The sequence below is a fragment of the Tamandua tetradactyla genome, chromosome 16, assembly GCF_023851605.1.
Source record: "Tamandua tetradactyla isolate mTamTet1 chromosome 16, mTamTet1.pri, whole genome shotgun sequence".
Taxonomy (NCBI): domain Eukaryota; kingdom Metazoa; phylum Chordata; class Mammalia; order Pilosa; family Myrmecophagidae; genus Tamandua; species Tamandua tetradactyla.
The window spans coordinates 332,485-345,783 of record NC_135342.1 but is presented as its reverse complement, the minus strand read 5'-3'; the positions used below and the strand labels follow the sequence as shown (position 1 = coordinate 345,783).

Below are 13,299 nucleotides of genomic sequence, written 5' to 3'. Positions count from 1 at the left end.
CTCCGCTCCAGCCACGACGGGCTTCCGGAGCTGTCGCCGCAGGAAGATGCAGTCGGGACACTGCCTGCCCAGGGTCCGGCACACACCGCGGCGACCACACGCACCGCGTGGGAACCACCCTCGACGACCGACCCGGGGCCCTCGCCGGCTCCCTGCCGCCGCACCCGCCCTCGGCCTCCCCGCTGCCGCGCATGCGCCGCCTCGCCCCGCGTCTCTCCCCTCGAGCCGGGCCGTCCACTGACGGCCACGCCGCGCCCCGGGACCACCACTCCCGACGTGCCCCGGGCGGCTCGGGGGGCGGGCCGGCAGCGCGGCGCATTCTGGGAGAGGTGGTCCCGGGGCGCGCATGCGCACCTGTCAGCGGGGCGCCGCGGGTCCGCAACGCTAGCCGCTGGGCGTTTGCTGGGTCCCGGGCGCGGTGCGGGCCAGGGCTGGCTCGGGGCCCAGCAGGCGAGAGGGGCACAGCGGGTCCTGAGATCGCGAACGGCTGCGGCGGGGCGAGCGGCACAGTGGGAGGCCCGGCGGCCGGGAGCGAGGGCCCTCCCCGGGCGGGGAGTGCGGGAGGGACGGGCCAGTGCTGACCCAGTGTGGGGCTGACAGTGGGACCAAGTTTGGGCCCCAGTGGCTGAGATGGAGAGTCTGGGACTGACTTGCAAGTGTCTGATGAGGTGTCTAGCTGACGCGTGGGGTTGTCTCCCGCTGACCGGTGGGGGTGTCTGATGACCGGCACATCGCTGACCGGTGAGGGGTGTTTCCCACTGCCGGGTTGCCGGTGTGGAGTGGCTGACAGGTTGGGAGTTGCAGATCGAGTGTGTGACTCACAGAGATTGCTGTGGGTTGAGGTTTTATGGGTGGGTTGTGTGACTGTACGCGGGAGGGCACTTGTGTGATTGTGTGATTCCAAGTGTGACTGCGATTCTGAATGGCTGAGGCAGTGACTAACAGATTTTGGGTGTTGGAATGGGTCTCCATCACATGCTTGTGGGCTGTGTGTATTTGACTAGTTATGGCTGACGCTCAGAAATTGTGTGATCTGGAATATCTGGGGGCTTGAGTGACAAACTTTTTTTGAAATAGTGCATTTGCATGTGACTGTTATACGAAGATGTGTGTGTGACTGAAATTTGGGCACCAGTAGAGACCTTACTGAGCATGGGACAGAGAGCGCATGCTATGCCATGTTTTCAGCTGAAATTGTACGACTTATACCATTGTATGAACTTACAGGTAACTTCTAGCACCTTCTGTGGGCTTGCATCCGGTAGGGCCGTGTAATCATCAGAGTGAACATTTACTGCGTGTTTGCTGTGTGCCAAGTCCATGCTGGCTGCTCATTCTGGACCCTCTGAGGTAGGTGCCTTATCAGGCCGGGTACTGCGAGGAGACAGAAATGAAAGAACCAGCCTCAGTTAGCTTTGGCCACAGTAGACTGGGGGCCTCTGCCTGCTGTCAGCTCAGTGCATCTGGGAAGGTGAGGGGCTGAAACAGTCCACGTAGATGTGTCTCAGAGACTGTCATTGAAGATGTCCCGGGAACAGGGACTCCAGGAGTACAAAAGGAGCTTAGGGGAGTGCAGATGCTGCATTTATTGTTGTCCCTGCCAGCCTCTGCTCTTCCTCCCCCAGGCAAATCCTTCCCCCTCCCCAGTCTTTTTGGGTCCCTCTGTTTGTCCAGTGCCCCTTTTCTGAGCACTTGCCGGAGGGGAAACAGTTACAGTACAGAGCTTGGGGAAGGGAAACCCAGGACACTTTGGGAACAGCACTGGCTAGCTCCCAGGCATCAGGGACAGCTCCTAGAAAGGGAGACAGCGAAGGTGAAGCCTGGAGGACCGGGAGCAATTAATAGGGTCTGAAGAGGGATCTCAGGACAAGGGAACAGCCTGGGCAAATGCTGGGCAGTGATGGGTTAAAGGCCCAGGGCAGGGCCGGGATACCTTTACAGCAGAGTTGAGGGCTGGAGCACAGTGTTACCCGTGGTCTTGGGCTGCCATGGGAGGCTGCAGGCTCGGGGCCTTGTTTCAGTGAACAGCGTTCCCTTCTCCTGGGCATGCCCTTCGCAGGCCTCTGAGTGGCCTCCAGGGTTATGCTGCAGGGTCAAGGAGGAGAAGAGCTCGGAGCCCTTCTGCCCGCCAGGGGTCAGGGAGCAGAGCCCAGTGTCTCCACGTCCACGCTAACACTTGTTACTATCTTAGTGAATGTGAAGTCGCATCTCATTGTGTTTTGATTTCGTTATCTTATGGCTAGTGATATTGAGCATCTTTTCATGCTTACCAGCTGTCTATTTCCTTTGAAGAAATGTCTATGTAAGTCTTTTGCCTACTTTTTAATTGGATCGTTTGTCTTTTTATTATGGAGCTGTAAAATTTTTTAATATGTTCTAGGTACATGTTCCTTATCAGCTGTATGATTTGCATATATTTTCTCCCATTCTGTAGGTTGTCTTTTCACTTACTTGATGGTATCTTTTGAAGTACAAAAGTTTTAAATTTTGATCAAATCCAATTTATCGTTTGTTGCTTGTGCTTTCGATGCCATATCTAAGAAGGTTTTACATTATTTTCAAACACATGGAGCATCAACAAAAATTAACCATACACTGTGTCACAAAGCAAGTCTGACCAAATTTCAAATGACTGAAATCAACCATAGCATGCATTCTGATCACAGCTGAAATAATGTAGAAATAAATAATGAAAATACAACTAGAAAATCCTGAAGGTTTGAAAACAGCAGCAGAGTTCTGAATAACCTATGGGTCAGGGAAGAAACCACAACAGAAATTAGAAAATATTTTGTCCTGGGTTATAATGAAGATATAACATACCAGGCTTATGGTGTGCACCTAAAGTTGTGCTTAGGGGTAAACTTATAGCCTTAAATGCATACATTAGAGAAGAAAAAAGGTTGAAAATAGGTCATCTAAGTGTCCATCTCAGAAGCTACGAAACAGCTGGCAAGTAAAGAACAAACCTGAGGTTCCCTGGAGCGTGAGAGAGCCAGGGTGAGGCCTGCTTCCATGGGGACAGAGCGAACCGCACACAGCCCACGGGGTCAGTAGCTCAGTGCCCGTTCCCAGTGAGGAGACCCTGCAGCTGCCTTTGCCTGTGTGTCTGTTTCTGCATCCCCAAATAGGAGGAGAGCGCCCACCTCCTGAGCTGTTGTGAGTCTTAAACGAGTTACTTCCGCGAGCACCCACAGCATTTGCTGCTCGGCCTCCCGGCTGGCCTGTCTGCTGCTGTCTCGTGCTGTCATCTGGGACAAGGAGGTCACAGCCCAGGGACGCGCCCCTGCAGGCGTGCAGCAAGGCCCAGGCTGCACACTGTGACAGCGCCCTGACACACCACTGCCTGATGGCTGTCCCCAGGAGGCCCCTGAGCCCACGGCCCGGGACGCAGGGCAGCTTCCTGCGAGTGAAGGTGGAGGCTGAGGAGGCGGGCCCCCCCAGGGCCAGTGCAGCCCCCCACCCACCCCTGAGGCTGCACGCCTGCAGTTCTGACACTTCCGCTACCAGGCAGCGGCAGGTCCCCACGAGGCACTGGTCGGGCTGCGTGAGCTGTGCTGCCAGTGGCTGTGGCTCGAGGCGCACTCCAAGGAGCAGATACTGGAGCTGCTGGTGCTGGAACAGTTCCTGGGTGCACTGCCCCCCGAGATCCAGGCCTGGGTGGGGGGCCAGCACCCTGAGAGCAGCTGTCCTTGTCGAAGCTGTGGGCCAGGTGCTTGGCAGCACAGGTGAGGTGGGTCAGGGTAGCTGTTCTTGGCCTGCAGGATTGAGGCGGGGCTGAAACGTAGGGTCCAGGGCCTGGATCTAGGGCTGCTTGTTCCCCTGTGTGTCCCCAGACCGAACAGACCTACACTAGGCCAGTCAGGTCTGCTTTGATTGCAGCTGACTTAAAAAGCACCTCAGACTGGCCGAAGCAAAGAGCTGCGGGCAGCTTCAGGTGTGGCCGGATCCAGGAGCTCAGCTAACACCAAGGCAATACTTTCTTTCTCTTGTTCTATTTCTCTTGGATTTTCCTTTGTTAGCTTCATTCTTAAGTAGGTTCCCTCCTTGAGGGGCAGAGAGGGCTCAGCCACCCTGGGTGAGGAGCCTCACGGGATGGCCACCAGCAAGCCCCAGTGTTGTGGGGCGCACCAGAAGAGAGACCACACAAGTCAAAGCAATTTGCAAGCCAATTAGGAGTCTTTATTAGCTGGCCGGCGACTGCCTCAGAAACTCAAGAAAGAGGAATCAGAGAGCAGTCCCGAGGAGTTCTCAAGGGGGCTTATAAAGGTAAAAACCACAAGCGTATCCACAGAAGCAGGAAAAAGGACTGCTTTTTCCTTTTTGCTTTATCTTTTTGAGCCACATCTTGGTTTGCAGCTGTAAGCAAGCAATCTTATCTACAGAAGCAGAGAAATGCCATTTGCTCTTGCACAATGCATCCCATTCTTTTAGTTTCTTAACAATGATTCTTGTTCAATTTTTAACTCTTGGGAACTTCCTGCCCTGGATCTTGTGACTCCAGATACCTTCTTCTAGCTAGGGCCTGATTTATTGCTCCTGACCCCCCACACCAGTGGCCTGTTGCTTCCTATTGAAACGGAGCTCGAAGGATATTAAGGAATGATGAGAAAGAAAGAAAGGAAGAAGGAGAGAAAGAAAGACACAGATGGGCTCAGGGGGTCTGAAGCTTGAGTTTACTTCAGACAGACTTCAGACAATTTTATTCTTAACCAGATCCTGGTTATATACCACAGGATGACAATAGGCATGCATGCATTTCCTGAGGGAGCAAAGTTCTTATCTTTCAGTGTTCTTCCTTCCTACATAAAATAACCATTTGGGGTAAACAAGCATTCTCTTCCTCCTAGACTGTCTTACATAAATCAGATAACATAAAGCAGCCTACTGCCGCCGCACCTAATGCCATCTACTCCCAAGTAGTTCCGCAGGTCTTATGTTAATCCTATCTCCTACAGTGGCCTGGTCTGGGCCACTTGCTTTCTGTGACTGACCAGAGCCCAGGACTGACCGTTGGCCAAGGGCAGTTCCCCAAAGGAGAGCCAGGTGCTGAGCTGAGCGAGGGGCCAGATGCTAGGCAGGCAGCAGAGCTGGGCGTGCCCTGCACCCCTCTGGGACTGCCCTGTGCTGGCCCCCGGGTCCGAGTGCAGAGATCTCATAGAGACCCAAGCCTCAGTTTACCCCAGGTGAGGAGCCCCAGTCCAGGAGGCCAGGGGGCAGGGGGCCAGCACCAGGAAGAAGGTGCAAAGCCAGCAGGGAGGACTTGGCACATCGTCCAGCCCAGGCTGAACTGTTACCCCACCTCCTGGCCCTGTGCCTCAGTTTACCGTGGGAGGTGTAAATGAGGCAGTTGTTGTGTAGTCCCCGGCACGTGCCAGGTGAGTGTGTCTGGGAGGATGCCCACTGACCATGGGGAAGGGACCTCAGTGGGTGGCCGGCCCGGACATCCTCTTGGCCCCAGCCCTGCCCCGCTCTGGCCTCTGTCCCCGCTCCAGGGCTGTTGGCTGAGGACTCTTGAGCTCCCCCCCAACGAAGGCTCTGGGGCTGGCTGGATGGGAGTGGCCGCCCTGACCACATCCCGGGTAAGGGATCTGCCTGGCCAGGGAGAGCGGGGGGCAGTACTGGGGCGGCCACAGCGACCCTCCCTGAGAAGTGGACAACCGGAGCTCATAGGCCAGGACCGTGGGCTGCTGTCCCGTGGGGGCATGGGGACATGGCTGCCTCCCTCTGCTGCACTTGCCAGGGTCGTCCTGGGTCTGTCCTCGCTGCCCCAAAGGGACACCAGGTGGGCTGGACGGTGCCGGGGAGGCTGGACTTGCAGGGCAGTGGTCCCCCCACTCCCCGTCCCCGCTGTGCTGACGCCACGCCTCGCGGGTCCTGTGCTGGGAGCTGGAGGTCGTGGCCCCAGGTGGGCTCACAGGCCCAGGTCGACGTGTCACAGGCCACTGGGTCCTTCCAGGGCTCTGGGCTCCATCTCGTGCCTTGTCCGGCTTTTGGAGCCTCCTGCCTTGGCTCTGGCACCCTTGGGGCCGGCAGCATGTCCCCCACCCCCCGTCCCTGTGGCCACCTACTCCATCCCTCCCACCACTGCCCGGGCCCTAGATGACTTGGGACAAGTTTCCAGCCTTGGGACCCTTAACTTGACCACTTCTGCCAAGGCCCCTTAGCCAGCAGGCAGTGTGGTCTCTGCCTCTTGGGGGCACTGATTCTGTCCGCCCATCAATACCAAGGAGCCCTCCCTGAGCACTTGCCCCTGGGTGAGGCTGGGGCTTGGGGGGAGTGGTGGGAGGGGACCCTGGAGCCTGGGGGACACCTGGTGACACTGACTGAGTACCACTGGGCACCCAGCACCCAGGGGCAAGGCCAGGGCAGAGCCCACGACACCTGCGGTGTGGAGGGGCCAGGCAGGGAGTGACAGGCCCCCGGGCAGGGTGGCTGGAGAAGGGCTAGGATAAGGACGGGGCGCAGTGGCTGGTGCAGCAGCAGCCTGCCAGAGCCCTGTGGTGGCTGCTCCAGGCCCGTGGCGGGCAAAGCCCAGCCCGTGCTTTTGGTGGATGGGGGCTGCAGGGTTGCAGGCACTGTTGTTTTTAAGAAAATGCAGTGACGCCCCATAAGATTCATGTGCTCCTTGGGCCGTCAGGTGGCTCTGGCACAACAACAGGGCTGTGCCCTGTCAGCGTCATTTCACTCAAGAGCTGAACCATCCTAAAAGGAAACTCTGCACCCGTGGCTGCGGCTCCTCCCCTCCCCAGCCCCAGCGGCTGCTCCTCGGCCTTGGCTCCCGGGCTTGCCTGGTCTGGATTTCCCGGGTCAGGGCCCCTGCGCTGTAGCTTTGTGTCCGGCCCAGCGTGATACCCTCGGGGTCCGTCCTGCCAGCTGTGTGTCCCGGGTGTCGCCTCCACTCCTGTAATTGGCTGAGACCCGGCTGTGCCCTGCCTGCCACTGCCCGGGCGTCAGGATCCACCTTGCCCCCTGGACGTGGGCTTCCATTTCTCCTGGGCCCCCTGGAGGCCGGGGTGCGCACAGGGTAGATCAGGGTTCACCCTCTGAGGAGCTGCCCGGCTCTCCAGTGCTGCTCCCCGAGGGCGTCTGGGTGCGGGCAGGCGCCGTGCCTCTGGGTGGCGGGTGCACGTGGTGCGGGCAGGGCCCGGGGCCATTAGTCAGCACAGACTGGGCAGCTGAAACCCACAGAAGCGTATCCTGTCCAGCTCTGGGGACAGCAGACAGAAACGGGGGTGCCAGCAGGCCTCACCCCCTGCTGCTTGAGGGAAGCCTCTTCTTGCCACTAGGTCTCTGGTGGCGGCATCGCCGTCCCCTCTGTGGCCTGTGCGCCTCCTTCGAAGGACACCAGGCTCTGGCTTCGGGTCCGCCTTGCCCAGGGCGACGTAACCCTAAGGAGACTGCTTCTGCAAAGCCCGTTTCCACATAAGGTGATGGTCACAGGCTCCGCGTGCACATGAGTTTGGGGGACGAGCCCCACCCTGTGTGCCGTCCTCTCGCTGGCCCGACCCCGGCCTGCCCTCCAGTCCTGGCTCATCGGGGCAGCCTCGCTACAGCCCAGCTGGAAACGGGCGCGAGCTGAAGCCCCAGCCAGGGATCCTGGGCTGCAGCAGGGAGCCGGGCAGCGGCGGGAGACCCCAGTTCCCACGTTAGTGGGTGTCCATGCCCCCTAGCCTTGCCCACCACTCTGCCTCCCCACGCCCCTAGGCTGCTGGCCACCTTGCTGGCAGAGTCTTCCAGCACCTTGGCTTAGTTCTCAGGTGAGCCCTCCGGGGAGGCTGGGGTTGCTGCTTCCCAAGTTGAGGGGGAAACGCATCCATGGAGCCTGAGGGAGGACAGGCGTCCCGGGACAGGGAGTGGCCCGGCCTCCTGTGAGCCGGGAAGGGCCGCGTGGGGCTGGACGGGTGGGGGCGGGGGCTGGCACGGCATGGAAATCCTGACCTGGCCACTGGGTGACTGTGATCTTGCACAAATCATTCAGCCTCTCTGAGCAAACCATGTGATCTCGCTCACGTTACTTCCCTCATACAGTGTCTTACAGGTGGTGAAACTGAGGCCAGGCAAGGGCAGGCCCGGCCTATGGCCCCCAAGTCACTTGGGTGGTGCTTGCTTTCCCTCCCCCGGCTCAGTGAACTGTGCAAATTAAATATCCTCAGAGGCCCCTTGACCCATTGAGGGCAGGCCAGTGTGGGCAGGTCTCCAGGCCTCCTTGGCCACATTCGGCCCTTACGGTGCTTTTAAAGGATGAGCCTCAGGGCTCTGGGAGCCTGGGGGTACAGCCCCAGCGCACCAATCACACTCACCCTTAGCAGCAGTTGTTCATTTGGGGTTCAGGATCAAGGGATCTACTGTGGAAACTCACAACAAATGGGACCTGAGCCTCCTTCGGCCAGTGGGGTACTGAGCGCCTGTGGGGTACTGGGCCCAGGCCAGTCCCAGGGGGCACAGCACTGAGCACAAGGGATGGGGGTCCACGCATGCAGAGCTGGGAGCCTGCCTCACAGGGAGCACATACCAAAACCCCTGACAAAAACACCCAGTGGGCCTGCTCTGTTTCTTTTGGGTCAGTTCAATACCAGTGTTTTCTTTTGACACTTAGGCCAAAATTGAAATAGCCTTGAAAGATAGAGAGTTTGAGTAAGGGAGGTACAGGAGAAAGGGAAAAGTCCCAACATTTGATGCAGTTTTATGTGATGTAGGTGGATAGCTCTGAATCCTTTAGTCATCTGAGATGCCAAATGAGGAACTGTCCCCCTGGAAATGGGGTCAGTGTCAAGGGTGGTCTGTGCCTCACCTTACAGCGCGTGGCTGGGGCTTGGTGTGTGACAGACAATGGATGACGCTGTGCTTTGGGTTGTTTCGGGGGGGGGGGGGGGGGCCAGGACCTGAGCCCACGCAGGCCAGCTGCAAGCAGGGTGACTCTCAAGGGTCAGAGCCATCAGACACAGTCACGGAGACCCTCGTGGGAGATGTCTTTCTGGGGCCCAGTTTTGGAGATGCAGGTGAGCCCATGGGCAGCTCAGGAAGGTGGGAAGGACTCTCAGAGGAGACCTGGCCAAAAGCTGTTGTCCAAGAGACAGATTTCAGGAAAACTTCAGGGTCTCACAAGGGTGCCCCCACAGACCAACCTGGCTGTGAATGTGGTGCCTTGGGAACAGTCCCAACATGTGGCCAAGCTTTGCCTCACAAGAGACGGCTCCTTCAGAAGAGAAAGTCGATTCATTGGATGGTTATGGGATGGAGCCCCCTGCACAGGCACTCAGAAAGGAAATCCTCCAAGTGTGGCATGTGCGGGAAAACATTCAAGAGCCCCTCGGCCCTTGAGGCCCATCAGAAAAGCCACCACAGGAAAACTCCTATACCTGCAGTGAGTGTGGGAGAGCCTTCCCCTGAACCACCCACTTAACTCAGCACCGGAGAATTCACACTGGAGAGAGACCCTACAGATGCAGGGAATGTGGCAAAACCTTCAGCCGCAGCACCCACCTCACCCAACACCAGGGGGTCCACAGTGGGGAGCGGCTCTACGAGTGCGATGCGTGTGCGAAGGCCTTCAGCCAGAGCCCCCACCTGACCAGAGGTGCTGGTGCTGCCCAGAGGACCCACACAGGGGAGAAGCCTTACGAGTGCAACGTCTGTGGTAGAGCCTTCAGCGACTGCTCGGCCGTGATCCACACCTCAGAGTCCATTCTGGAGAGAAGCCGTATCAGTGTAAGATTTGTCCGAAGGCCTTTGCCCAGAGCTCCTCTCTCATGGGAGGACCCACACGGGAGAAAAGCCCCACAAGTGCAGTGACTGGGAAAGCCTTTGGCCGCAGCTCAGCCCTCGTGGTTCACCTGAGGGGCCGCATCCCGGTACCGCAGTGACCAGGAAAAACCCTCTGGGTGCAGTGCAGCGCAGCATCTGAAAGAAACAAGAATGGGTCGGTGATGCAGTCCGCCCAAACTGATAGTGTGTTTCTGGGCAGGCTCTGGGGCTATTTGGGAGCTACTCTACATTTAGCCCCCGGTAAATACAAGGTGATTCAGGCCAGCTAGAGAAGTTTCCAGAAAGGTCCTGCTATCCTCCATGTCCATTCAGGCCCATACTGGAGATTGGATTGATCCTCAGAGCCTTTAGAAAGAAGCTGCACCCTCAGGGCAGGCAGGTGCAGTGTCTGCCAGGGCTCAGTGGGCCCAAGACACTCTGGGCAGAGAAGCTTCAGCTTCTTGTTCCCGGGCAGCTGCTCTTCTTGCCTGTTCCTCCCGTTTGACCCAGGAGAGATACCTGCCTGCACCTGCTGTTTCCACCCCACCCTGTTTCAGACTGTTTAACACTGTTTCATGTTGTTTGTCCTGTTCTAACTCCAGGAGCCACTCGTGAGGCTGTCTCTTCGCTCTTCGTCAAGCCTCCTGCACAACCTGTCTCCTTTCTCCCCCTGTCTTAATTGATGGTGCCACTTGATATCTGCCCATCATCGCTTTCTCCCTCTCCTTCCATATCCCACGAGTTCCGACCCTCACAGTCTTAGCTAAAGCTCATCTTTAATTCATCCTTTTCACCACTGTTGCCTCATCTGACCCCTGCAATACCCCTGCATCTGACCTCTGCCTCTCGCCTGCAATACGGCAGGGGTCTTGCTGCTGACCCCTTCCGGTCTTCATCCCCCCCCCCCATTTCCTTCTCCACGCTGGCCTCCAAAGGCCTTTTTCTGCAACCTGAATCTGACCCACTCTATGGTAGAAAGCTTTCCAGTGTGTCTTCTGCTAGAGCAAAGCCCCCTGAGCGAGTTACCTAGAGACTGGCTGCTTTGGGCCTCGGCAGCCTCTCCGTTGCCCAGCGTGTCAGATGAATATTGCCGTTTCTCTGGGTGTGCAGCAACGTGGGAAGGGTTCATGGTGCTGCCCGATGGCTAAACCTCACACCCCTTCACCTGGTAGCTAAAACTGTTCAGACCTGGCCTCCAGCCCCCTCCAGCCTCCTACTGAGGCCCCACCACCCCTATACCCGCCACGTGAATCTCTCTGAGGTTCCTACGAAGCCATACTCTTTCCCACCTCCGTGTCTTTGTTCTTGTGCCTGGACCCCTCCTCCTGTCCTCTTGGCTACCTGACAGCTGTCCCATCCTCAGCGATGGCTCAGATGCACCTCCCCAGTGATGCCTTCCCAGGCTTCCGGAGTCAGCTCAGTCTCAACTGATGGTGCAGCACCCCTCACATACCTCTCATCTCCTGCCATGCTGTTTTTGCTGACTTACTCCTGGTGAAGCTTGCAAGCTGTATTTCCCAAGGGGCCTGTGGATTTCAGAAGCAGGAGCCACATCTTGCTCTCAGTGTCCCCAGCACACAAGGCATGACAGGTCCTGACCGATGTCTGCTGAGCAAATGTATAGCAACCGGTGCCTTTGCTAAAGCAGTTGTCCTGTCCGTCTCGTGTCATCCTCGGATATTTACAGGGCCGCTTCCCGGCCAGGCTAAGAGCTCAGCAAGGCTGGAATAAGCTGATGTCGCAGGCCCCAGGCACCTGGTCCAGCCTGGTGTTGGTGGCTTCAGTGAAATGGCACATCTTGATCTGCCCTGTCTAGGGCTACAGCGGCTCCTGGGGCCGTGGACTGGGTGCTTGCCAGCATTCTATATTGCTGTCCCTCTTTCAGCATCTAGTCCTGGACTGGCTGTCGCAGCCTTGTGCGCTGCAGTCAGGGTGCCCGTGGCCAGGCCTCTGCTTCTCATGGTCCTGCCACTTCTGCACCTTTGAACCCCATGTGCTTGTGTTGAGGTCACGCTCGCTCGCACTCTCCCTGCACTCCTCCCTGGGGCTGGGACTCACTCCTCTGCGCAGAGAGTAAACAGAGCCCCAGGGACCAGTCGCTGTGAAAGGCTGAGAAGGGGACGGTGAGACCAACAGCCTCCCGAAGTCGGTCCCTCTCAGCCCCCCGAGGCCCCGCATGTAGGCAGAGCCTGCCAGCGGGGCTGAGGACGAGGGACCAGTAAGCAGTGTGGGGGCAGCCGAGGGGACACGCCGGCTCCAGGGCGCGCGGGGGCGCGGGGCTCCGACGGGGGCGCGGGGCTCCGACCGGCGCCCGGCAGCAAAGGCGTGGCAGGGCCTGGCGGTCCCGCGGCAGAGGCCGCTCGCCCGGCTGCCCGCAGTGCCTTGGGTACTGTCCTCCGGAGCTCGGGGCCCTCACCCACCCCTCCCTGCCCCCCAGCTGCCCGCTGTCCGCTTCCCGCGGCGCCCGGCACCTCACGCCCGCTCTCCTGCAGGAGGTGCGCCCCGCGGCGCGGGAGGAGGGGCCTTCCGGGCTGCAGGTGGGGCTCAGCGCATCCCAGCCCTCGCTCGCCCGCACACAGCGCTCGGAGGCAGGGCAGGCACCCGCTTTCCCTGGAAGAGACGGGGCTGGGAAATCTTGGTGACCGCTCAGGTGACGTAGCCCAGACCGGGAAGCCCCGCGGCTGAACCGCAAATCCAGGTGCCAGAAACCGCAGTGCACAGAACTGCTCAGCCGACTGCCGGGAGTTCTTGTAATTCGTTAGAGGAGACTCACCCCAAACCAGGACCCAAGAAAGCGGAAGGTAGGGAGATGGGAGAGGCAGTAGTAAGGCAGCATGCACCTGGAGAAAAGTGACTGTATCGGTTCAACAAAACAGGCCGCGAGCCACGAAAGCCTCGTTGGGGACCCACAGCTGCCTCTGATGCACGCACCCAGGGTGGCCCCGGTGGCTGCTGCGGCACCTCCCCGCGAGCCCAAGCAACTCCCAGCTGTTCTGAAAAATCAGTGCTCTCAGAAATGGTTTCCTGACCCCAGGTAATAAACTAGCCAAAAAAAAAAAAAGCCATAGATACTGATTGCATATGTAGAATGGAATGATTTCTAAATGTTGTGTTAATTTTTTTTTCTTTAATTAATAAAAAAATAAATAAATAAGTAGATGCATTACATGCATCTTAAAGATAGAGACGTGTTCTTTCTCCTTTTCTCTTTTTTGCTGGCTGGAATATGGATATGATGGCTGGGACATGAGCAACCATTTTGGACCATGAGACAACATGCTCAGGATGATGGAGCAATAAGGTAGAAATAATTCGAGTCCCATGTGATCACGGAGCCTCTACATCAGCCCTGGATTCCTCCTCTGAACTTTATTTATGTGTAAGTGAAATAAACTCCTATCTTGCTGTTAAAAAAAAAAAAAAGCATAGAAACCTGACACTTTAATGGGTCGCATGTAAAAATCATTATTTTTATATGTTGTATTTGGAATTTGGAAAATATTTTAGAGTCAAGTGGTGATTAAAATGCTTCATATCAAACTTGTGGGATAC

The 13,299-nt window shown here is 57.5% G+C and overlaps 1 protein-coding gene across 1 annotated transcript; it reads left to right on the top strand.

Annotated features, from left to right (window-relative positions):
* The first annotated feature begins 626 nt into the window (after positions 1 to 626).
* ZSCAN22 (zinc finger and SCAN domain containing 22) lies at positions 627 to 12,004 on the top strand. The gene is given in 16 exon segments (XM_077133364.1): positions 627 to 3,434; positions 3,437 to 3,728; positions 3,837 to 3,865; positions 5,023 to 5,186; positions 5,496 to 5,785; positions 6,958 to 7,093; positions 7,290 to 7,385; positions 7,527 to 7,652; positions 7,708 to 7,760; positions 8,830 to 9,146; positions 9,149 to 9,249; positions 9,251 to 9,356; positions 9,359 to 9,670; positions 9,673 to 9,747; positions 9,750 to 9,795; positions 9,797 to 12,004. Coding segments are annotated over 16 exon segments (2,298 nt in total). The 5' UTR covers positions 627 to 3,349; the 3' UTR covers positions 9,867 to 12,004.
* The last annotated feature ends 1,295 nt before the right edge of the window (positions 12,005 to 13,299 follow it).